We start from the raw sequence: 26,346 nt of genomic DNA, 5'->3' as shown, positions 1-26,346 counted from the left end.
AGTGAGGCGGTCTGGGGACATTGTCATTAAGGCGGCGGGGGCGGGGGCGGGGTCTGGAGCCCAGGCGCCGGGCTCCGGCGCTTCTCGACGCGCGTCGCACATCAGCTGCCTCCCCCCTTTCCAGATGCCCCCAGTCACTAGAAAACGTCCCAACGACCCGGAGGCGGAGAAGCTGCCCCCTGTCTCTGTCTGATTGCTCTTCATTTTCCCTTATGGCCAATAATTATGTGCCGGCAGTAATTCAGTTGTTTTTTCGTGTTTCTTGTTTGTAATTTTCAGAGAGAGATGTGTTTTTTTATTATGTAATCCAATAATTAGACGATTCTTGCTTATCATTTTGCCTAACACAAGCACATTTCCCAGAATGTACTCGATTCACCTCTGTGTCCCAAACCTGCTAATCCATAAATGTGACAGTGAATTGGTTAGCAGAGCTTTGTCCGTGAATATGAATCTTTTTGTGGACCTTTCTGGATGGCGTGGACTTCACACTTATGCCTCTGCTGCTTGTCATAGTCTTGGCATGGCTCCAAGCCAAGCTACAGGCACTTGGAGGAGATGGGACATGAAAATGATTAAAATGTGCAGGATAACTGTGTGATGATGGTGTAGCTGGCATGCGGGGGACACATTTTATCATAAACAATAGAGTAAAACTGTCATAGAAGCACCGACAAGATGATTCAGAGAAAGGACCTCATATCGTGTTCTTATGTTCCACCTGTGCGACTCACAGCTTTTGACTTTGCTGTGTAAGATATAAATCTGACTGCAAAGTGTTTAAACCAATCAAAGAAAAGTTCACTTCAGTATCAGAAATGACCTGCTGCAGAGGATTATCTGAATACACATAAATAATATATCTCTGCATTCACTTCCTGGTTATAAACAAATTTGCCGGGGGGGGGGGGGGGGGGGGGGGGGGGGGGGGGCTTCCTACTGCCACCCTGGGTGGTAAAGTTTAGATGTTTGATTACAGTTATATTGTGTAGTTAGACATTATTTGTCAGATTTGTCATTGTTTTTCCCAGTGTTTGATTGCAAGTTTTATTTTGTAGTAATAATAATAAGAATGGCAGAATATATGAAAATAATGATTTTGATGGCTAATAGTTTTCACTGAAATGTACAAGTTTTCCGTCACACAGCTCGCTGTTTTCACTGCATGTTTTCAGTCGATGTGAGTTACTTAATTACGTTTATTATTTTTCTTTTTTTACAAGCGTGAAAGTGGTCTGTCTGCACAGAGACGACAAGAGCTGAATGGAAATCAGAGGACCAGCGGTGATTCAGAGCGACACACCAACAGTCGGGGGTAGAAAACCCAGCCTGCTTCTGCCTTTCTGTGGCAGCCCCTGTCACTGTAATCTGCAGTGCCTGTGATACCAACATCAGGTTCCTACAGCACTCAGTCTCCAGTGAGAGAGCAGCGAAGCCGCTGGCACGTGGCCTCACGCTTCTCCACTCCACCAACGTGAGTCTTTATTTACACTCAGGTAGCACACCTAAGCAGTGATCTTGGCCAAGCTTCGCACGTCGCAAGTAGAAAACCCACCTGTATGATCCTGAAAAGACACGATGTCAGGGTCGGCTCCCGCCTAACCCCGCCCTTTGTGGCTCCTCCCCGTTTGGCCAGCAGGTGTCACTGGCCATCCTGTCCTCCTCCCTGTCTCTTGTCCTTCAGCCCCCAGCGTGTCTATTCCCTAGTTTGTTTTGCTTGTTCCGCCAAACTGCTGCATAGCTCAGTGGGCCGAGTGTGTGACTTGGAGATTGTTAGTTCTGTACTCGTGGGGTCAATGCTGGCTTCAGGCCAGTCTCATTTATTTATTTATATTTGTTAGTCTTCCTTCCCAGCATTTCTTATTTTCTTTGCTGCTTTGCCAGTTATAGGCTCCCCTACTGTTTTCCTGTTCACTTCTATTCTGTTCTGTTTGTATTATTTGGTTGTTTAAATTATCCTAGTGTAGTAATTCCCAGTGTAGTTAGGGTTTCCTAGTCTCAGTGTTTTTGAGAGATCCCTATAGTTCTCTGCTCGCTCCACCTGTTGCTTGTTGCTCTGTCTCGGTTGGTAGATTAATTGTCACATTTCACACCTGCCCTCTCGTTAGTTACCTGTTCTTATGTAAGTGCCTGTGTCTTCTCCGTTCTTCAGTTAATCACTGCGTGTGGTGTGTTCCTGCATGTTGGAAATGTTGGCCCTTGGTTTATGTCTGTTAATGTTTTGTTTCTTTAATAAACCCCTTTTTTTTGCCTTGGCGCTGTGAAGTGGATCGTCACCTTCATTCCTGCCCACGCCATGCCCCGCAGCCATAACACATGATGCATAGATCAGTATTCCGTTACTGGCCTGTAAATCGGAATTATGAGGTTGGCGGCGATAAACATAGTACAGAGGGTAACTCTGCCCTACAAAAGTATCAGCGCAGGGTATAATTCCCCCCTGCTCTTCTGCCCTAGATGACTGATATATTTTCTAACTGGCCTGGGTTCTGTTTCAAGCTGGACGAAGGTCCTCTCCACTAATCTGCATTTGCGTTGAGAAATGTTAGTCTGAAATATTCCGGTGATTAATCCGCAGCTCCGAGCTCGGTCACCTGTGGCAACGTTTCCTTCAGCATTTGAAACGTTATTTGTTGTCTGCTGTTTGTCTGGTCCACCACCCCACCCTGCAGTCCTGATCGCTTCATTTAACTGCCCCGTCATAATTTCGCCCGTCGCTAGTTAATCATTCCGCAAGTAGCTCTGATAACGACTTCACGCAGGTCGGTAGAAAGTAAAGGTCTCACAATACAAATAAAGGCTGTGTACTTTAGCCACAGAACGTGGAAGGCAACCAGAATCACAAATCGTCAGCTGTGCTAATGCGAGCGGGAGAAATAACCTGGTCTGAGTTTGCTTTAAGGCCTGCAGCACGACAGGGGTGCATCTGAGTGCCCAGCTTAAGCATTCTGTCCCCGTTTAGATAACCCCTCCAAAACAGACAATCACAGTAAAAAGAAACTAATAAGCACATGTGGCCTAATGTCTAAAGAACTGAAAATTAACGAGTGAAGACTTGGTTTGCAAATTTAGTGCTGCTGTAAAATTAATAGAATTAGCATCATAAAATAAAGAGCTTTTGGGGAAAAAATTGTATATTATTCCACAGCAGATTGAGGCACTGACATTACATCATGCTACATGGTAAACACAGAAATTTTTTACAAGCTATAAAGAGGCAAAACAATTACCCTAAAATGGAACATTTTGCGAGAGCGAGGCTATTTGTGTCCGTTTGAAGTCTTCCGATCACTAGCCAGCTAGTCACTAACTGGCAGCATTGGCCTCATAATGTGTCACCCAGCTGCCCTCCGTCAGGGGGAGGGAAGGACCCTGGAATGAGACAGATGGACACGCGTCCCCATGACTGACAGCATGCCGGAGCGGGAACCGCAGATCCAGGACAACATTTGCCAACAAACATCTAAACGGAAGATGCATTGAAGGCGTCTGAAGCCACATCACGGCTGTAGAATGCTGTGTGTGTCCACAAGTCTCATCAGCCATGCTGCCATGCCCTCTGGCTGAGATGGATGTGGCAGAATCTCTGAGCAAAATTTAACAGGAAAATAGTTTTCTGCTCATCCTTGTATACTTGTGATCTTGGGAATTTCACATATGTACTTTTATATTCATCTTGCAATTCTAGGTCACAGTTGAGGTCAAAACAAATACTAAAAAATGAATGAAATCATCCCATCTCACAGATGTACTTCATTTTTTCATTTCAAAAGCTGTATATGAATGTTTATATACTCAGAAAAACATCTGACAGCTTATAATAAACAAAGACAGGATTTTCCCTTCAAAACAGCTGCTCCACAAACATATTTCCTTCATTTTAGTGTCCGAGAAGCAGTTGCATTATTCTTGTTATCATGTTCTTTCATTCTTCATCTCACGTTCTTGGTTAATATCACTGAACAGCTGCAAAGTTGTAAAATGTACAACTAGATATTAATCGCCATTATTAATGTGAAAGCACTTCTTTTACTCTAGGTGATCGCAGCCGGTCCGGTTATCGAGAAGGTTTCCTTGACTTTACAATGAAACTGTTACTGGAGACAGAGAGCATAAAATCTCCAATGTGCAGAAGATCCATCACACCGTAGCTCGTCCTCCAGCAGCTGTGCAGGCAAATCTCACATAAATAATCCTAAATTGTCTCGAGGTCAATGATCCAGTTCTGCTTTCTTTTGCCAACAGTGAAAACCATGAGTAGGTTATGCTGCTGGACCCAACAGAATTATGGGTAGCTCCTCCTGCATGCTCATTGGTTGATGGCAGTTATAGAAATACATTATCTTGTCACATGATGGGTGACTAAGAAGCTTACAGGCGTTCAGACAGATTAGATTTTGCTCCTCTAATCTGGAAGATTATTGTCACACAAGCCTGCTGACTGAAACAGCCCCGGAGAGGAACTGCAACTCATTCACAGCAATATTTCATCTTCTGATCTTTATTGCTAATTATTGTGGGATATACAATGATAAGGACGGGAGTCCTAGTCCTGTTGATCTCCTGTAGCGATGGGATATTGGCAGAACTCAGCTAGTTCATGCAAAGATTTGGATCATCCTGGTCGGTGAAGCATCTCGGTTTAATTCGGTTAGATACCACTTTGAGTGTATGATTTAGAAAACTAATGCAGGCTGGCGGCCATAAGGGTAAGTGTCTAACGCTTTCAGACACTGACTGCTTCCAGAGGACGGACACTCATTATTTTTTTGTAGAGAAGCTCCTGGATGTCTGTCCTTCTGGAATCCCTCTGGAAACCCTTGCAGATGGTGAACTTTGGGTGTTAGTCGGGAGATGCAGGAAGAACTTCAGCCAGCAGAATCAGAGGAGAGCTAGGGCAGGCTGGGGGGGCCAACTGAGGCCTGTCCTGATGCGGGGATCCCGGGAACTCCCGTGGTACCTAATCTCTTTTCAAATTTCTAGCCAAGGAGCACGCAGAGGGAGGAGGAGAATGAGGGCAGCAGCCTGGATGAGGACAGCATCCAGGGCTGCACCTCTGCTAGCTTGGCCCTGGAGGTGCCGGACTTCCTGGTGGCCGAAGGCTTCGAAGATGAAGTAGACAGTGGAGGTCTGATGAAAGCGCCTGGAGGCGGGAAAGCAGTGGCTGCTTTCAAATACCACAGGAGGTGACAGAACACAATGAAGAGAGCCTGTTTCCAGACTGGCAGCCTGAAGAATGGACGACCTCCATCTTTGAAGAGTTATTCTCCGCCGAAGACTTGATGGACATCACAGGTACATCACTCAGCTAGCCAGACGCACCCAAAGACAGTGATATCTACATCTCTGATGGATCTGACACGATTCATAATGTACTTTGCAGTGATCGGTCACGTAGCAAAGATTTATCCATCATTAAAAGGTACATAGAGAATATTAGCCGCAAGCCAAAAAACAAAATAATTAACGGTACGGAATACCGTCCTTTTAAACATGCTTATATCTGTCCACATCAGTGCAATGGACCTAGCTACCACAGGTTAGTAATACACGCTGAAATGCTCACATTAAGGAGTAAATTATCCAGCTTCACTCATACTCTGGGTGTCGATATGGTCAGGAAGGGCTGCAATGCAAGGTGTTTGTTTCATACTTCCTGAAAAGAGATAGTTGTTGGTTACTACGTCCTAAGTCACCTTGTATGTCTGCAAACTCATTGAGCTACAACAGCAAACAGATTAACTAACCACCTCCACACATGTTGGTCTGCAGATGACGGACTACTGAGGAAGAAGATTGTACAACGGGGCCTTCAGCAGTGGCCCCAACCCGTCTGGGGCCAGGAGGTCACTGTCAGCTGCAGGGGATCCTGGAGGACAGGACTGTGGTGTAGAAGGACTCCAAACTTGTTTTTATCATCGGGGAAGGAGACGTCCACCAGGTGAGGCGTGAAGCTACCTGTGCAAGTGCAGACTGTGGAGCAATAGTGCAGGAAAGTTTAATTACAGCATGTAATGGTAGTTTAATTACAGCATGTAATGGTAGTTTAATTACAGCACGTAATGGTAGCTTAGTTACAGCATATAATGATGGCTCAATTACAGTGTGTATCACTGGTTTAATTATGGCACGCAATGACAGGTTAATTACAGTAGGTAATGCTAGTCTAATTGCAGTGCGTTGGACTACTGTGGCAGCAGTTTCTGTGCCATAAATGTACTAACCTTAAAAGCCATGTAAACAGTCTCAGGTGGGTGACTGAGGAGTCGCCCGGAGCCTGTGCTTTGTCACATATCTGTGTCCCCTCATTAGCCCGTCAGAAAAGTCACAGCCTTCCGTCACTTTCTGGCTTGTACTCTTCACTCCACTTGCGGAAACGACAGGCCTCTTCGCCGGCAGTCAGACATGTGTGTGAAATCCCACGCTCTTCCCTTTGCACCATCACGGGTCTAAACGCCGTTTATTGGCGGAAAGCAGCCCCGTTTGGAGACGTAAGGGAAGTGTCGCGTAAACAGCAGGGTGACTCAGCCTCCCACAGTTAAAAATACTGGTAACGTTTAGGTTACTGAGGTCAGTCGCTTCCTTTAAATGATTTCGCCGGGACTTTTCTCAAACAGATCAGTGATAGCGATTAGCCTGTGATATTTACACAGGTCTCGCTGTGCCGAATGAGTAAACTGCCTCTTTGACACAGGCCTTGGAGCGATGTGCTGTGTCAATGAATCCTGAGGAAATCTCGCTTCTACTCACCGACTCCCCGTATGCTTACGCACGTCATGGAAGGTATGACGACTGATGGCTGTGACCATTGGTGATGTCAGAGGGCCGAATTACATGCATGAAATACACCTGCTGTATTCACTGTACATTATTAAATGTTTTTTGGTAACACTTAAAGTACTCATGTATAATGCGTTTATAGATACCTTCATAATACATTATAATGCATTTATGAAGTATTATAAACACAGCTGTAACTATTTATAAAAAGGCATAACATTATAGTCATGTTAATTATGCATTATGACTGCTCTGTGAAGCTCTCATCTAAAATACACTATAAGTACCTTCATAATGCATTATAACAGCTTATACTGACCATTGTTAGAATATAAGATTCAGCTTCTTAAACTGTCATTACTATGTTAGAAATGAACTAGCTCCATGATTATTGGGCATCACTACCCATTAATGTCTTCTGAAATCCACCTGTGTTCCCCGGGTGTCATCGAGATCTCTCAGAGGATTACAGCTTACCTGCTTGTGCTCATTGAGTGGAATACAGCGTGATGTACCATCTGTAGGTTACTTGCAGTGTGTACGTCTGGTGCTGAGGTGTTTTTGACTCAAGTGGTGTGTTTGACTCATGTGGTGTGTTTGACTCATGTGGTGTGTTTGACTCATGTGGTGTGTTGTCTGTGTTTGTCTGTCTCTGCCTTGTGAATAGGCCCCTGCTTGCCAAGTTGGATTGAACATCACTGTGAGCACTGGCCACCTTATCATCACGATACCCAATAAACGAAATCTGGCGAGCTGATCGATCGTTTGTTTTCCACCAAATAAAAAAACGATGAAATGTTATCCCGCTAATAAGTACTGGCAAGTTTAGCCGGCACCGATTTTTAAATTAATTTTCCCATGCAGAAAGAAAGGGAAGCAAAAAATGCATTACTTTATGAATTACATGTAATTAGGGTGCAAAAATAATTCAAAATACTCAATTTTTGCCACTGCTATCTCTTCACCTGCACTTCCGCTTAACTTCCAAGTTAATGCAGGTGCTTGTGATCAACCAATCAGCAAGAAATCGATCAAAGCACCTCCCCAGTAGTTCATGTGCAGACGAAAAGTACCTAGTCTGGAGTAGGTACTAAAAAAGGATTCTGGAACTACAATTGGGCCGAGTTCCTCCGGTGTGAATGCGACAAAAGTTCCTGGTTCCAAAAAAATGGTTCTGGTTCCAGAAAAAAGTTCCGGTGATGTGAATCCGCCTCATGAGACACACAGGCACATATAGTGCTGAAAGCAAGCTGGGGGGGTCACAGTGTAGGGTCTGGGGTGTCCAGCTCTCCTGAAGCTTTTGGGGGTTAAAGGCCTTGCTTATGGCCCCATGGATGAGTGACTATTCTGTCGATGCTGGGGCTCAAGCAGGCTGAAGATCTGAGCCACACCCTCTCAAGAGGCTGATCAATTTAGAGCATTGATCTGTTGTCAGTGATGTCATGGCACAAGCTCGTTTAAATCCTGCTCAAATGAGTAATGATGAATAGCATGGCGGGACAGCTTGTTGTCCTCTTCAAGGCCACGCTGCAAATGCCACCGGTCTTGAACACGACAGTCAGCTGACGCATTGGTGTGCAACATCTCATTCTTCTTCAGCCTTTCTGGAATGTTCCCCGATGCGCATGAACGGCACATGTTTGCTTTGGCACGATGCCAGCCTGGTTTTCTAGGCCGGTTCAGCCACTGTCTCGGGACACGCTGTGAATGCTTCATTCAGCTGGGGGGGTTATACAGGAGGCACGTTGATGGGAAAACCTGGGAAAAAAACATGAATGTTATGGTATTCAGTACTAGAAGGTGAACAAGCAGAATCAGCTGAGTGCACCACCCCCCCCCCCCAAAAAAAAAACCCAGAACTCCACCATTCTAATGCAAGAAGGTGGCTGAGCAATGTGCCCGGGACTGCATGCTGGTGACGTACTATGCTGTGTTTCCGTTTGAATGCTTTGCCATTTGCGTTAATGGTCTGGGCTAAAGCAGTGAGTGCTTACATGGGCCTAAGATTACAAACATGGAGATTTTAGTAGGATGTCTTCAAAAATAAAGTATGCTTCACCTCCCTGCCTTCAAACTAACAGCTAAAAGGCTTTTGTTTGACCACACCCAGCTAAAAGCTCTTTGTTTGCCAGTGGGGGGCTCACAAGGGCCATCAGGGGCCCCCATACCCAGACGCGTCGCCCCTCTCCATGGTCGGTGCCCAGTCGCAGGGCCAGACCAACGGCCCCGTGTTTCCTGTGAGCAGCCCATTTAAATGAGGACCAATGATCTGTCACAAGCAAGATACAAGGACCCCAAGGGCTGATTCCGAGGCAGTGGGCCACTTTTCCACTCAACAGTCATCCATCTTCCATAACTGCCTGTCGAGTACAAAGTCATAGAGCTGTTTTCAACCTTGCAGCCATATGTTTTTGTGAAAATGGCAGGCAGAATATTACTACTCAGTAATAACAATGATGGTAGAATAGTGAGGTCTTCGCTGTGTAATGCATCTCCCTCTGCGTCTGCCTTCCCTGTGGGCCAGACATGCCCCCAGCTGCATTGGACAGCCCCCTTCCACTCCCCAACCAGGTCCGTAGCCAGAAAAAAATTGTCACCATGTCTCTCATATTGAATTTTGTGATGTCGGTGGGGGTCAGGGGGTTTCTCTCCATGGATATGATCAGAAACAGTTCATTTTTTGGGGATGACTCTTGCTATTCTCTGACATTACTGGCATTTCGCTTCACCCAACCAGTTGAGTACTCTATGACCTTGACTCTTTATAGTCAACTGGTTGGCTGAAACAAAATCTTGGTCTGGATTCTCACTTTCCGGACCTGAATTTTGCATCGCTATCCAAAAGCCTGCCCGCCCAGCCGGATCGGCTGTTCCTCTAACTGAAACACAATGAGAGTCTGACTGAACCCTGAGGTGCCCATCAGAGGCAGGAAGCATCACTTAACCCAAAAAGGGCATCAAGGAGGCCTGACTTCAGATCTTTTCTTTACCTTTGGCCTGCATCACAGGCTGGGAGCTTAGTGAAAGTGGACAGCGGGGCCACATCGTGTCATCAGACTTATGAGGCGTTCAGACGGTCTGCTGTAAGAAGCCATTATGTACGTGCATGATTAACAGTCTTTCCAATAAGAACTAGATGCAGGAGTTATTTTCTCATATTACTGAGTCGCTCTTTTTGGATGTTATTTCTGGAATTGAATTGGAGTCATGGCAGAAAGACCACATTACTTGTTATGAATGATAATGTGATTACGAGAGACAGTCCGGCACTCAGTCTTACTCTTGCTTTGTGGTTCTTTGTGACTGAACCACCTGCACAAAGAAGACAGACCCATCGAATCCAGGGCTGCGGTTCCAGTCGCTTCGGTTCTGATGTTTGATTCGTACGCATCTTTTCTTCGGATGCCCCGAAGGTCATACGTGCCGGTAATGATCTCGGAGAATAGAAACACTCACCTTAATACAGACGCTATAATTACCACCCAGATGCATGAGGCTCCACTATGGCAACCTTCAAGACATGCCCTTAATTAGCAGAAGAGAGAGGCTGCAAGTCAGGCGGGGCTGTGCATCCGGGGACAGCATGTCCCATAGACGTGCAGCGGGGAGACAAAGACACCCTGAGCCCCAGAGATCCCCACTGTTGATTTACGTCTAATGAGTAAGCAGAGAACATTTCAGCTGGTCGTCATGTTTGTGAAAGTTTTGAAAGCCGGTTCCTGCGCTCCCCAGGCAGTTTAAACTGGTTTTACCTCATCCTTCGGGAGATTATACTGGTGTGCAGTTTAGGACCTTAAAGCTATGTTTATCTTCTAATTGAAAGAGTTCACCTGAAAGTATCACATATAACAATATATCGGCCTTGTTAGATACGTGCCAGGCCCTGTCTGTAATTATTCCCGCCCCTCCATACTCACTGATGTGTTTGTGGTCTTTGCATCTCTGCTGCTTCTGCCCTGTAAATACAGGATCCCACCCTGGGGGCTGAAGTTGGCCCAGTTTACAAAGGGGGCTCCTCCGTTTTTTTTGTTTTGTTTTAAATGAGGACCGAGACCAACCGCGGACCCTCAGAGCATGTTCACCACATTAGCCTGCTGATGTCAAATGTGATCCCTGGGGGGGGGTCAGGATGTAAGACATGACTTGTCTAGGGGGTTGTGGGGGACTCTGCAGGAGGTCCTCAGCCATGTTCTTCCTGAAGCCCCAGATGGAGCAGCTAAGCTCACATGGCTGGTCAGAGACACCTCGTCACTCTGATTTTCACCTTCTGCGAGGATGGTCAACCTCCGTGTCCCCCTGGAACTTCAGGGTGACGTTGCACGTTGAAAGACGTCAAGTGCCACCACATTGCGTCCCAATCCAGATGAGTCGTTTGCATAAACATGCATGTTTACATTCTTACATTAAGAACATTTATCTGAATTAAGGTTTGCAAGCTCTGCTTGAGATTCCAGACATCGTACAGATAATAGACAGGTATTGGTGTCATTAGTGCAGGCTAAAATTAGCTTTACAAGTGAGATTGCCATCACGCCTCACCTCTTGCTGTCCCGCCGACTTGTGTCATTTTTATTTACGCAGTGAATGTCTTCCTCCTTCTCGCTCTTATCGAGTTGTGTTTGTGTTTGGCATCTGCTGCGAGGCACTGCAGAGATGCAAAGCCGAGATACAGAGCCCTTGTTGTGGCGCATAACGTGGTTCACAGTTAGGGTACAGTGAGTTACAGTGAGTTATTTCTCACAGAGATGTCTTCGGTTGGCAGGCTGTAATGGTCTACTGGAGCCACTGTCGGCCTGGATGTAATCTACACAGGAAGCCTTTGTTGCTCAGATCCGCGGTTAGAGCGCGGCACTGCGGGGCTCTGGAATATCCGCCCTGCCTTGTAATCAGATCGGAGCGATGCAGTGCATGATGGGGCTTGTACCCGCACCACGTGGCCCCGAGGCAAACAGACAGCTCGTGAAAATGGCCAACTGCGCCTGGACTGGTGAATATGAGAACTACCCCCCCCTCTCCCCCGCCCCCAAGGCACCAGCGTAGAGGAAATACCTGCCAACTTCTTGTTTAATAACTGGTGAAGAAAGCAAACAAGCAGCACAGTAAACCGTGTGAAGACGCAATAAATACATGTAAAGACGCAATAAATACATGTAAAGATGCAATAAATACGTCTGATAACAACACTGATAACCTGATGTACTGTCCACACCAGTAAGTATCTAAGGACGTCACTTATTAAGCTGGCCACTATGGTGGTAATACCGCTAGAAATAATAACTATTAATATAGATATATAAATATATATCACTGTTAATAAACATAATAAATCTCAATAAAAGGTTCCACACACGCTAAACCTGAGAAGTTCCTAAACATTAAGTGGCATAATTTACTTAATTGGATTTTCACGGATATCCATCATCTTTTTCGTACTGAAGCCTAAGCGCTGGGCGTGTTTTTTTTTTTGTTTTTTTGCAGACGTGCTACTTGCTGATCGCCATGGCAACCACTGGGAGTGGGGGGGGGCGACACATGCTCTGGACAGACTCATCTTTTAATTGTGTTAGTCCAAACGACGCAGCTGGAAGCATGATGTTAAGAAGACGCTTGTTTTTCGCGGGATGGCTGGGTTGTAGCAGGCTGAGTCTGTCTCCGAAGAGCACGAAACAGAGGTTTAAGGGCCATATCAAAGAAGAAAACACATCTGTTCATCCCTCCAGATCAGACATCCGCATAAAATATATTTCTTATATCCATATTACAGGACTATCCCGGATTATCAGAAAATCAGAGGGTTATTCCCGAATGAATCAGTTACATTTATAAGATGAAGGTCATTAAGACATGACTGTCAAATACTGATGTGGAGCTTCTTCTGTGAAACTTTTTCAGAAAAGAAATCCTTTATGTGAAATTTTCACAAAGGATATTCATATTCATTTTACTCTCGAAACATCTCCAGATCGAATAACTCTATAGTCTGGACAGATACCATGAGTACATTTATGGGTAACAGATGATGGTAGTCAGATAGCATCGCTAACTACTGACCAATCTACCCGGAAATACCTAGTGATGGCCACAGGTGACCTAACGTGACTGACCCTGGGGTGACCTCCCTGTGCCCTTTCACCTCTGGGAACCACTGAAGGTGGGCTGCCTTTTGTACTTCTGGGAGTCTAATATCTCCGCTCTCCCTGCCTGGGGATGCAGCCCATCTGCTCCGCTGACAGCTGACGGCGGACCTTTCAACGCGACTTTGAGGAGAGACAGGACACAATGGAACAGAACTCTCAACAAGGTCTCCTCTAAATTCTGCCAGACTGAACATGTTTACACAAGTCCGTTTTTAAAATCCAGCCCCGTCCCCTTCTCTGTTGGGGAGGGAGCAATATTGTCAACCTACAGTGAATACGGTGAGAGTAAAGAACCTCCCCAGCCCCTCCCAGCAGGGCCCCACCCATCCTTAAATCCTGGGTACACAAGTATCTGTAGGACTCCACCTGCCATTTTTCGGTTTAGCCCCCTCTCCCGGAGAGCTCCATAAATGGTGCCCACGGTTTTACTGAAATCCCCGCGGGCAGCCGGAGGCCATCCCAGGTGGTTTGCTCGTAACAACAAACACCTGCGCATTGCGTGCTCACATGGGGGCCAGGTGGGGGGTGGCGAGGTGGCGCGGCGAGGTGGGGGCTGTTTTTGGCCGTATTGGATAGAGCCCGCTTTGTGAAGCAGCATTCTACTGTAAACCGCAGGCTGTGGACAAACAGATCCCCCACCCTTCCTCCATGAAGCGGCCCATTCAGGACGACACCTGAAATTTCCGCTCCGACTCCGTCAGCCTGTGGAAAAACCACTTCCTGTGGGCTTCCTTGTCATTGTTCAATGGGCTGTGAATATTGAAAGTGCCGGAGTACATCACCTGCCTGGAATGAAGAAAACAAATATGCCAGGCTAGGAGTGTCCGTGAGACAGAAAGTGAGAGATATTATATCACAGCTCAGGTACTAATGCGGTCATCAAACAATGTGTCCTATCCGAGTCGCTGACGCTGAAGTCCTGGCGTCTGTCATCCAGCTCGGTGACTCATACTGCGGCTGCCTTCTGCTAGGCTGCCATTACCCCATTGGCATCTCAGAAAGCACATTAATTAAAGCACTGCCTCTGCTTAAGGGTGTCCCAGAAGGTGGCGCAGTGGTTGAGGACCGAAACGCATGATCTGTAGCCTGCTGAAAAAAAGCAGCAGTAAAGTATATAAAAATGATTCTGCTGAGTAATGAGATAATGTGATAAATTGCGCATAAGTAAGTGGAGAAATTACAAGCTGGTTCAGCTTCCTGTAAACAACTCTGACACTGGTGCTCATTTGGTCACAAATTTACTGTTCAAATAGTCCCTGGATCTATTGGTTTTGCACCTTTTGTTAACCAGGCTGACAAGGTGGAACTAAACATTTGTAAACGTGTAAAGACGGGGCCTCCCGCAGGACGTTTGGTGTTAACTCGTGTTAGCTCATGTTAACTTGTGTTAGCTTGCGTTAGCCTTCTTCTCATCAGGGGTGATGGAACTGTGAGCAGCTACCTGTACAGATGGTGAAATGATTCATCTCCTCAGCAGAGCAGTGTACGAGACCTCCAGGGGGCCGAACGTGTGGGGCAGGGGGACATTCTCCTGTGATTCACTGCCTGATTCAGTAGCTGAATACATTCTCGCAAATCCAGGTTCTTTCATGAGCTGAGAGTGGATGAGGGATGTGGAGATAGATGAGCGTTGGATTAGCCGGTGGGTCAAAGGCTCACGTGCGTTTCGGGGGTGAGACACCTGGCTCTCTGGAAGGCGGGATCATTTTCACTCAAAGATAAGCATCATACTGTGATCTCAGCTTAAACAGGTCTTCAGTGAGGAGGTCTATTCCTCTCAGTCGGACACGGGACATGACTCACCGGAGACCCACAATGCTGAGACTCTGTTAATTAGCTGAAGAGACGTTTTTGTAATGAAGCTCCATAATAGCATCTTCTGACTGAGGGATTCATTTCTATTCTTCTTCAGCCACTAATAGGCAAAGAAAATGTGACTATGTACCACACATGGATCGGCCCGCGGCTCCGCGATTAAACTACAAAACCAGACCGACCCTGAGATGTGCTACATTCCAGCCTCTAGATCATCCCAAATTTTCAGTGCACTTATTTCCTTAAAAACACAACAAAAGATGTAAGGCAGCAGGTACTAGGGAGCTTGATAAGCCATAATAAGCTGTAATAAGTCGAAGACATCAGGCTTATCTCCCAGGATGGGACCCAGCAGTGCTGCCTCTGAGCCTGGTACTTCACCTGAAATGCTCTGGAAATATATCAAGCTAGGAATACACATATAAACAGTCTTTGTGGGCCAGACGCATAAAGATCTATGTGGTACTGGGAATCAGGGAGGTGGTGGCGGGACCAGGGGCCCAAATCACACAAACACTGGCGCAGTACCAACCCAGTGAATCACACTGGGAATCAAAGCAACAGGTCTTGAGATTGGCATCAACACAAGAATCTGGGACTAATGAAAGACAACTGAAGACTGCCCCTCCCCCCCCCCCCACACACACACACACAGACTCTCATTCTTTCAATATGAAAACACTTGACAATGCAAAGCTTTAAGCTGTTTCTGTGTTCTGTACTGTGCTCGGTGTGGGAAGAGCCCAGCAGAGTGTACCAGAAGACCTGCAGCACATTGTCTAAACACGCTTACACTGTATGTGTGCTGTCAGGAAGCATTCGTGCGTCGTACGGAACACCGCTCAATGAGCCGAGCATCAGAAATTCACCAGGCACTGAAGTGTGACCGCTCATTTCCTCTGCTGTATTACTTTGCATCGACTTGATGACGGACCCACTGTGTACTGACTAAGCAGAAGAGTGATTGCCTATTAATATGTGGGGAATTCAGGTGATGCACGTTTATACAGGTGGTGCTGCTTCCAGCCCCAGGGATCCTGGATTCCTGCCCTGGCTCTCTGCTCGAGGAGCTCATCTGTCTTCTTCGGCTTTCTCTGGCTTTCCTACATCCCCTTTTCCACCATTCTCCATTCCCAGTTACCTGATTGGTCCTTGAATAAGTGTAACCCAACCCCAGCTTAACAGAGCTCAGTTTCATCGTCACGGGCTGCTTACACAGCTCAAACCACATAATTGTGGATCACAGGCCCGTGCCAGTTAGTTCTTAATGGGAAATATGCCAGCGAAGTTGTTTTGATTGGCATTTCCGCCATAAAACTATATTTGGGATCTTAGATTTATATATCAAATCCAGGAATTAACAAAAAGAGGTGCGTATCGGCTGATGGGTGCAGAGCAGGAGCCCTGCCAGTCGGTCAGGGGAGTTAAAGAGCAAAATGCTGGTCTGCAGATTCATAACAAAGCGCCCGCAGCAATGAGGGCAGTGGGTGCACATGTCGGCCTGTAATCCGCTGCAGCTGGTAGGGATCATATAAACCCGTCTCGTATTTAACGGAGGTCCTTTCTCCTGCTCACCCTTTACGCTTAATTAAAATCTGCGGGGGCCCACCAGCTTCGTACGCCCCTCTTAACCCAGGTGCCGTGCCCGATTGCAGCAAATGACATATCTGGTGCCCAGTAAGCTGGGCTACGGGTTTGTTTGGCTAATCTGACAATGACTCCTTACAATAAAACTACTTTTTTAAAAAAAAAAAAGAAATCTCAGGTTTCACATGGGAGACTGGGGTATCCCTGATGAGGAGATTGGAGACTTCTTTAAAGACGGTAGGATGGGGATGGCGAAAAGAGAATTTCCCCACAGGGATCAATGAAGTATTCTTCTGAAGCTTGAGATGTTCTCCTCCTTCGCTGCCGTTTATTTGACCACATTGTTTTTGAAGCTCCTTGTCAAAGCTGATTAGACAGACTAAATGCAAGCAATTAGCTTGCATTCAACCTTTCAAGATAAGATAAGCTTTTATGATAAGATTTTGCTGTATTATCATCTCCTTCTTAGGCATCTGTTTCCAAAAGCTGTACGAATCTTTACTTCCACCTGTCATTAATGCAGAGTAAGGATTCCTGCTTAAGCAGTTTGAGTGTGATCCAGCATTGAGTAATACATTTTATAGATTCTGTCTGTCTTTTATGGAGTGTGTCTGCCCTGTTTAACAGCGAGGCACACAAATCATCAGCAAAGTAAGATTATGCCCACATGGGCTGAAGTCAATAGAAACCATAAATCACCGAACACAGGGGCCAAGGTGTTGTCTGGATGACAGAGTGGCTAGAAAGTAATGGGCCTCGTAAACCGTGCATCGCGTATGAGGCCAGACCGAGCAGAGGCTGTCACTGCATAAATCAGTGTTCTTCAGCTGCGCTGCAGCTCAGCTCTCTGCACCACCTAGATATGTTAACTTGTGGAGGTCAACGGGAAAAACCACTAGTGATTGGTTGAAATGAGAGATCACAGACCCCAGAAAAGAAGGACCTCAAAGCATGATGAGATTCAAGGTCTGGAGGTACTGAGTTCTTCCGTACAAATCAAATCAAAGATTTATTTGTCATATACTCAGGAATACAGTACAATGTGCAGCGAAATGTTTGTCTAACTCCACGACTGTGGTGACGGAAAACAAGCATAAAGAGACTAAACATTAAACAATAAACAGTGATCAAAAGTAACCATTAACAGTGTGCATTTAGGAGTAAAGTGACAGGTAGCAGCGCAAGTGTCAAATGAGTAAATAAGTATATCCATATGGAAATATATAGTGGGAGTATATAATGGGCTGTAGAGGGACGTTTTTTTCAGCTTATAAGGTGTGAAGGCGCTATGAAGATCTCACAATAACAGCATAAACATGAGCCGATATCACAGCCGCAGTCCCAGGACAGCATCCCATTTAATCGATGTCCTCCATCATCAGGAAGAGCGTGTCACACGAAAAGGGGGGACAGTTCCTACACGACAGTGGTAGTCGTCACCCTCACTAGTCCAGCAAAGCGGCTGTTTGCCAGATTCTTCTGGCAGGTGGTGGGGACCATTCTCAGCCGGGATTGAAAGCATCTGTGGTCGAAAGTGGAAACGGCACGGTCCCAGACGGGCTGGGCCGTCTGCTGAGGCCCCCACCCCAATAAAGTGACCACAGTGTACAGCAGACTCTGTTAAGCGTGAGGGTGCTCTCATTTACAGGCATCTGGCAAACATTCTGGAGAATTTTCATAAACAAAACTCGGGTCATTCCTGAGTTTCCTCGGGAAAAAAAAAACCCTTATATCGAAGAGCAGAAGGTCCTTTGAAATCATTTGTCACCAGAAACAGCACCACATGGCGCTGCTACCAATGAGAACAACTGGTAATGGTCTCACCAGGCCAGCATTATGAAATTATCATTCTCTATGTTAAGCTTAGTGAGCTGACATGACTTTCTCTACACCTTTGTAAGAGTCAACATTAGTAATCCTATGCATGTCTGTTAGAGTTAAACCAGCTGAAATTGTATATTTGTAACTGGGAATTTGTTTAGGTTGGCTCAGTGAGTTTCCTACCTCCATTCAGAGTGGGTGGAGTTTGTATGTTCTCTGCAGGCAAGTTTACTTAAACACCTTCTACAGTGTCAGTGATGTGAGATTTAGCTTCTTTGTGAAGTCCAGCTTCCCCCTGGACACTTGAGGAGCACAATGTCGATGAAGCAGGGACTGATGTCTTCTGTTTGTTTCAGTAGAAACATCATGACTGTCTCTGCAGGGACCCTGATGTTCCAGCCTTGGCCTCTCTGCTCTACGAGGTCCAGCTCTTGGGTTTCAGGGACAAACCAGACCCCCTGACTCTCTCGATCCCGGACCGCATACGGATTGGCAACCAGAAATGGGAGAGAGGCAACTTCTGCTTTGAGACGGAGGACTACACCATGACTGCTAGGGCCTACTACATGGCCCTGGATGTCCTGACCACAACATCCAGAGGTAAACCTCAGCATTAGGCCATATGCAGCCATATGCTGCCATTTGTAATGTGGGTTGGTATGAGAACAAATCTGACAAGAAGTGCATCCAAAATGCAATCTCATTTCCCAGATTGGTGGCTGCAATGACCATTTCGGCTTTCCTAAATGTCACCTCATCTTGTGTGCAAAGAGAATATCTGAGCTGAACCTTATAATAATAATCCATACAAATCTTAATTAAACTCAGTGACCTGCCCATGAAACAACCCATCTAAATGCAGAGCTACTATTGTAAACATGTGGCAGTGATATATCTCAGGATATGAAGTCCCCTGACCTACTAAATGCAGAATAAACCAGCCCGAGACAGCCACCAGAAATGAGTGCGGTGAAGGTCGACTCCAGGGACCAAACAGCATTGTCAGGGCTTAGGAGCACATGAGTTAACACACAGAGCACCTGGGCGTGTGTCCCTCCCCAAGGAAGACGCTGCGGGCTAACAGAGATCTGCAGATTTTCAAGAGGGGAACCATTTCAGTACAGATTTCCAGATGTATAAGGGGCTGAAATCAGCAAGTAAAAATCATAATAATACCCACTAGAGGACCCCCCGGCCCGAAAGCAGCACTGCCCTCCACAGGATTTCCCAAAATTCACCAGCCAAACTATATATTCAACTGGCGTCATCTGTCTCACACAGGAGAACAGAAATGGTGGGAAAAAGCTTAGGATGAAAGCTTGTAATTTTTTTAAAGGCAGGATATAGGATCCCCCTCACCAGCCTCTAGAGACATCAGAGATCCCACACAACTGCAGCCCATAATCCTCAGCTACGGCGCATGAACCCAGGCAGCATGCAAATTGGGTCTTAGTTCCCAGCAACGTTACAGTGCAATGAGACTCGCTCCTTGGATTTCCACACACCCCTTATTGACTTATGGAAGCTGAAGACAGTCCTTTATACCTTAACAGCGACAGTTTAGCTTCAGGCTACTTCCTGACAGTTGGCCAGAGGCTTAATTTCCACAGAAAGTCCCACCTCTCTGGTAACCATACTGGCTGTTTTCATTGCCAAAACAAGTGGCTGTCAAAATTCCGTGAGTTCCTCCTTTCCCTGATGGATGTCATCTCCTTGGCGGTGAATAAGACATCATATATAGGGACAGTGGGTGAATTGAGACAGCGTCCTGGTCAATCCCATCCATAGCAGGCTGGAACTTTTTACATACCCAGCATGATTTAAAGCTTCATGTCCTCCACATGTGCAGGACCTTCTCTTGCATCCTCCTTGCAGAGAGGGACAGTTCACTGGAGACAGACATGGAGGAGGAGGTGTGGGGATACCGAGTCAAGTGTCTCTATAACTTGGCCACAGCGCAGCTGAAGATGGAGCAGCTTAATGAGACTTTGAGCACCAGTAGGGATATGCTGGCCCTGGATGCCCTAAATGTCAAGGCCATCTTCAGGATGGGAAAGGCAAGGAGCCCAAATCACATCCTGTGACATCCTATGACACAAACCGGGTATGATGGGGCTGGGTGGGAAGTTCCCCCATAGCCCCTGGCAGCTCACACTTTGCTTGCACCAGGTTGCCGTTTTTGATTGTTAAGGTTTCGCCTCTACGTGTCTCTGGAGAACTTTTGGAGGCATGTGGCCTCTAGAAGTTTGGAAAGTTGGCCAGTGCTCATGGGTGTTGTACTTACACAAAAATGTTCTGAGGGCAGATGGAAAAATGATTGGTTCAGGGAAATAACTAATTTGATTGGAGAGGAGGTGGACCCAAGCAACTAGAGAAGGCGGGGCCAACAAATCAGATGTCTTGGTCCTGCATCCGCTAGTTACTTGGACCTACCTCCTCTACAATCTGATTGGTTCAAAGAGATCATTGTTCCTTCTGAAACAATAAGTGTTTCTTCTGCCCACAGAACATTTTTGTGAAAGTAAAACTCGCACACGCATTGTAAGCAGAGGTGGTAGAAGTACAAACCTAGACCAAAAATTTTTTTTAACCAACCAGTTGAGTATAAAGAGTCGCATTCACTCAACTGGTTGATTGAAACAAATATGTCCTTTCTAGACCTGAACTTTTCACCTCTGGTGGGGAGTGACACTGCTCTCTGTCCACAGCTGCTGTCGGACTAAGGGGAGCTTGGTGAGGCTCTGGAAACGCTGAAAAAGGCCCTGAAGCTGGAGCCTTCCACCAAGGTGTGTTTTCTGTGCATCTCCCAAACATCCCCCCCTGTCCCTACTCTCAAGGCCCTGTAGCCAAGCAGATGACATCATCAACACCCTAGTGTCCCCATCTGCTGGTGAAAATGTACAGTGAGATTTACAGTGTGTTTACACTCCCAGCCAGCACCCCCCTTTGTACCTCCGCCCGATGGATGGCAGGACATGTTCTGACAGGAAGCCTCTCATGAGTTACTCTGCTCAGCTGGTGTTAAACCCCCTCCCCTAAAGAATGGGTACCAAAAACATAGATCCTTTTGATACCAACCTATGCTAACAGTGCTTTGTAATGGAAGAACAGTCCTACCATTAAGCCATTGTTTCTGTGACATTTATAAGCTTAAACAAACAGCAACACCCTCCCCTGCTGCACTCTGCACCCAAACCCCAGACTCTCTGAAATTTTGCTGTCCTTTTTTGTGATTATTTGTGATTTTTTTCTGGTCTATGGCAGATGCACTGCGGTCTATGTCTGCCTTGTTGTGACCTAGCAGGGAGCCAGACCTATTTAAACAAAGTGAACACATCCACACTGTGCACCATGTGCTGAGGAAGGCCGTCTCCTATGCAATCCGGAAGGCTGCCTCTCAGGTGTAAACGTGCTTCAAAGTGGCCTTTGGTGAAGTTTCAGCCCCAGGCTCCTAGGAATTTACCTGCCGTGACACGGCTTACGTCCATTTCAGAACCTGACCTCTAGCAGATACAAGAAGAGCTGTTTTGCATCCTAATGTATTTCAATTACTTCCTCCATGACTAAAAATGTTTTATACAGACAGAGAAACCAATTTAAGATACCGCCATACACATGTAAATACACTTTAAAAAAGCAGAATGACTGGTCTGGTAGCTCTGAAATATTCAAATATGATATTTTCTTACAATGTCATTTCCCTATGTCCAAGATTCAGCAGAACAAAATATTCAAATAAGCAGTTTGGTCTATTAATGCTTCATGTTACAAACAGCCCCAGGAAACTTTATCTTCATAGGAAAGATGATACAGAGAAACAGAAGCCCATCAAAACACACCTTGGTTGCTTGGGTAGGACTGCAGGAAGAGTGTTAAACGTGTCGCCCCAGACGGACAGCCCTCGCTGCCACAGCTCTCTGATAACCTTTCTCAGTTGGTAACTGTCTCGGTCTCAACTGAGTGGAGACATATACTGACATCTATCAACATGAAAAATAAGAGAAATACGTCCAGAAACAACTGTGTGTGACTCAAACTGTTTTTTTCTGTTCTTTTGAATATTGTCTGCTTGAATAAACACACACTATAAATTACAATAATCCCGATCACTGACCAAGTGAAAGCAGGTGCGCGTGAATTATGAGCAGATTCAGAAACATATTTAACGACGTTCCCCTCTGTGAATCTTTTTCCTTCGAAACACATAATCCGCCCCTACCAATGACCGCCATTTATCGACTCTGTTAAATATTTGTGATTAGTTTAAACACGCTGATTAAAATATCAACAGAAACAACGGGGAAAAAATGACAGGGGACTTTCATTTCACATGACTGCGTAACTTCAGTTAAACAAAAATGCACTATATGCATTAATCTATTTTAACAAAAGTGCAGCATTGCAAAACATTCATCCTCCATCCATTTACGTGATCAAAATGTGGTCCATGATATCTCAAAATACACAGAGTTTGCTGTGCTATTTAAGGCTGTGTGATCAGCAAGCAGAAGTTACTATGGTTACTATGTTGATAAGAAGATATGAGTTTATTTACTTTTACTGCCTCCTGCTGGTAAAATGGAAAATGGCATTTTCCTAGTTTTCCTTTACAGCCCTGTTGCTGGTTAATAATGTATGATCCTTGAGAATATTATTCACGTCTGCAGAGTGTGTGATTTTCTCTAGGCCATCCACACGGAGCTGTGGAAGCTGGTGAAGAAACAGGCCAGACGGAAAAAAAAGCGAACTTGGAAGCGGAAACCCATGCAAGTCTTCAGGGAAAAAAATTGCACCGTTTTCAAAATCGCCAGAGAAGAGAGCTTCAGTAAGCATGCAGACACACCTCTGGGGAAGTGAAAATCCAGATTCAACTCAGTCAGCTTTAAAAAAAATCAGTTTTTCTCCGTTTTCAGTAAATTCCTTGGAAGTTCCTCTTCGGTGCCCTGGCAGTAGCTATTGGAAGTTTGCTGACATTAGTGATCCTGACCACGAGGAATTAATTCACAGCTCACCTCCTGATCAGGAGCAGGACGAAGCTCAAAGCAAGTGTGTCCTGCAGAAGGGAAAGCAGAACGTACACGACCCCATTGTTACAGGAGGAGAGCTTAACCAGGTCGCCATGAGAGTGTAGCCTATCCCAGCGGGGTCGTCGTGGGCGAGCAGCCTACCCCAGCAGGGTCTCAGTGAGAGAGCAGCCTATCCCAGTGGGGTCTCAGTGAGAGAGCAGCCTATCCCAGTGGGGTCTCAGTGAGAGAGCAGCCTATCCCAGTGGAGTCGCAGTGAGAGAGCAGCCTATCCCAGTGGGGTCGCAGTGAGCGAGCAGCCTATCCCAGTGGGGTCTCAGTGAGAGAGCAGCCTATCCCAGTGGGGTCTCAGTGAGCGAGCAGCCTATCCCAGTGGGGTCGCCGTGAGCGAGCAGCCTATCCCAGCGGAGTCGCCGTGGGCGAGCAGCCTACCCCAGCAGGGTCTCAGTGAGAGAGCAGCCTATCCCAGTGGGGTCTCAGTGAGAGAGCAGCCTATCCCAGCGGAGTTGCCGTGGGCGAGCAGCCTACCCCAGCAGGGTCTCAGTGAGAGAGCAGCCTATCCCAGTGGGGTCTCAGTGAGAGAGCAGCCTATCCCAGTGGGGTCGTCGTGAGAGTCTAGCCTATCCCAGCGGGGTCGCAGTGAGTGAGCAGCCTATCCCAGCGGGGTCATCGTGAGGGAGCAGCCTATCCTTGTGGGGTCGCCATGAGAGTGTAGCCTATCCCAGTGGGGTCTCAGTGAGCGAGCAGCCTATCCCAGCGGGGTCGCCGTGAGGGAGCAGCCTATCCCAGTGGGGTCTCAGTGAGCGAGCAACCTATCCCTGCCGGGTCTCTAATGATCGTAAAACACATCCAGCTGTTACACATTAACATTAGTGGCATATGCATGATTATAGGAGACTGACCAATCAGCATGCAGCAAGAACTCAGTGCTTAACTGAGATCCAGGTTCTTTTAATAAAATGGTATTTTAAAAATCCTGTCCTAGCTTAATGTGTCCTCCCTGACAAGGATTATCTTGTCACCCTATCCCAGCAAGGTCTCCATGAGCAAGCAGCCTATCTCAGCCTACCTTTAGAGGTAGTTCTGCACAAAGCTTACCCTCTGTGGACAATTTAGGGACACCAGTCCACTTAAACTGCATGTCTTTGGACTGTGTGAAGAAAGCAGAGAAATTTGAGAAATCGATAACAGAGATAACGTCTGCAAACCAGGCTAGGGTTGCCACCCGTCCTTTGTAATAAAACATCGTCCCGCAGGTTCACTTGCACTCTGGACTTCTCACGTGAAATTATTTTTCTGACGCACGCCGTTTGTCAGTTGAGTCGAAGTTGACATGACGCCTATTCGGCCCGCGGGGGAGCCTGTGATACTCCAGGCCAGAAGGTGGCGCTGTGACCGTGTAGTTGGTCTGCGGAACACCACTGAAATATAGAAGAGAAAGACGACGACGAATACAGCGAAGGTGGAGAGGAGGCGTTCGGCTCTCTGGGTTTGCTTCTCAGGATCTGGGAAACTCTCAATACTGCGAAGATGACGAGTGGGTCCTCCAGAATCCGCTTACTTTAATGGTGTAATCGCTGTGAATTTGGGTGGTTTGGTTGTCTTTTTTCCCCTAGGTCTGCGGAAGAGTCGAGCTGCTAGCTCTGTAGCTAACCGGATTTAGCCAGTGTAGCCTGGACTAGCCGAGGTTAGCCAGTTTTAGGTCAGCCGTGTGGATCGACCTGGGTGCTTAAACCTCGCTGTATTGTGCTTAACGGAGTCGGCTGGTTACTGAATTAGGTGCTGTCATTTTGGCTAGTTAGCAGTAAGCTTACGTGAGTCGCTGGCGTTCTCATGGCCTATCCCATCCCTTTGTTATTGTTTACCAACTAGTCCGACTGCGTAGCCGTCTGCATGGAGAGCGACTACATACCTGTAAACACGTTTAATGTAGGTGGGAGGCAGACGGACCACTAATAGTTTGCAGTTATCCAGGCTGTCGGCACAGCACTGCGGCGTTAAGCGGATAGTGACCGATGGATTAGTGTTTGTTGGCTGCCGCTCGTCCGCCCCCGGTGCTGCGGTGTTTTTGGCTTTGATTTTCTATTACTCCAAATTTACATAATCATGATAAGCCCTGGACATCTTAGTTAATATTACGTAAGTGATAGGAATGGTTAGTTTTGTTTGGATGGTGTTTTGTTTTCGGACATTTATCTTACCGCGCGCCCTCTGACCCTGTAATATCACTCAGTAACTCACATACATCTAAAATTGTACAGTTGTAATTTAAACTGATCCTGTTGTCTGTTCTCTTTTCTGCAATAGATTGAGCAATTATCAGAAATGACAGATTTGAGAAGGTGACCCTTAAAAGCGTTCAAGCGAAATATGAACCATTTCAGCAAAATGTGTCTGGATGCAAAATTTATCTGTACCTGAAAAACCACAAGGTTGTTACTTGGACCTGGTTTTCAGGGGGAAACCAGCGTGAACTGGCCCGTCAGAAGAATGCCAAGAAGCAGAACGATATGACCAAGGGCAAGAGAAATGAGGATGGTTTGTCAGCTGCTGCAAGGAAACAGAGGTACGTGTCCGGCCTGCGGCGGAGATCAGTCAGGATGTACATGTTCTCCGTGCACACGTGGCTCTTGATGTTGTGGCTTGTTAAGCAGATGGTGGTTGAAGCCTTTAAGAAACCAACATGCTGCTCCTATTCCACAGGGATGCGGAGATAATGCAGCAGAAGCAGAAGAAAGCCAATGAGAAGCAAGATAGTAAAGCCAAATAAGGAATCCGGTGGCTCAGGATCCCCTCAGCGTGAGACGCTACTCCCCGTTAATGAGGATGGATCTTTCCTTCTGATTAGGTTCCAAATCATAGATACACTTGCATTCTTGTAATCTCTGATGTGGTGGACAGTGTGGCCGCCTGCTCTGGAATGCTTCTGTTTGCTGCCTTCTCAGATTATGCACAGGTTTTCCTCTGAGCAGCACTTCATGTATAAAGCAGAGACAGGACCGTCCAACTTTGGATCTACATAAATCTTGTATTTTTTTATTCTGTATTTTGTGCACCCCAGACTTGATACATAAATGTAGCTTTCTAGTTCCTGCCAAGTTGCATTGTTCTTTATTCAGAATTAAACCTTATTTCTGATGCACAGTCTCTGTGGACGGTGTTCTTATATCTGGCTCTAATTG

At 46.3% G+C, this 26,346-nt stretch overlaps 2 protein-coding genes across 2 annotated transcripts; both read left to right on the top strand.

Moving 5' to 3' along the window:
- Positions 1–4,930: 4,930 nt before the first annotated feature.
- Positions 4,931–23,393, top strand: fkbp16 (FKBP prolyl isomerase 16). The gene is given in 11 exon segments (XM_048969435.1): positions 4,931–4,956; positions 5,117–5,295; positions 5,773–5,853; positions 5,856–5,941; positions 6,695–6,783; positions 18,523–18,740; positions 20,016–20,197; positions 20,849–20,926; positions 22,827–22,916; positions 22,918–22,965; positions 23,054–23,393. Coding segments are annotated over 11 exon segments (1,164 nt in total). The 3' UTR covers positions 23,141–23,393.
- A 1,153-nt stretch (positions 23,394–24,546) lies between these two features.
- LOC125751987 (small EDRK-rich factor 2-like) lies at positions 24,547–26,308 on the top strand. Its single transcript, XM_049031480.1, has 3 exons — positions 24,547–24,701; positions 25,622–25,730; positions 25,868–26,308. Exons 1-3 carry the CDS (start codon positions 24,695–24,697, stop codon positions 25,932–25,934), a joined length of 183 nt encoding a protein of 60 aa, XP_048887437.1. The 5' UTR covers positions 24,547–24,694; the 3' UTR covers positions 25,935–26,308.
- The last annotated feature ends 38 nt before the right edge of the window (positions 26,309–26,346 follow it).

This window comes from Brienomyrus brachyistius, chromosome 11, assembly GCF_023856365.1.
Source record: "Brienomyrus brachyistius isolate T26 chromosome 11, BBRACH_0.4, whole genome shotgun sequence".
NCBI classification, from domain to species: Eukaryota; Metazoa; Chordata; class Actinopteri; order Osteoglossiformes; family Mormyridae; genus Brienomyrus; species Brienomyrus brachyistius.
The sequence above is the reverse complement of the archived record's forward strand: the minus strand, read 5'-3'. Positions and strand labels throughout refer to the sequence as shown.

Excerpts from the sequence above, each read along its gene's own strand:
- LOC125751987 (XM_049031480.1), top strand. Across the intron at positions 25,731-25,867 it reads GCTGCTGCAAGGAAACAGAG|GGATGCGGAGATAATGCAGC; the intron begins GTACGTGTCCGG and ends CCTATTCCACAG.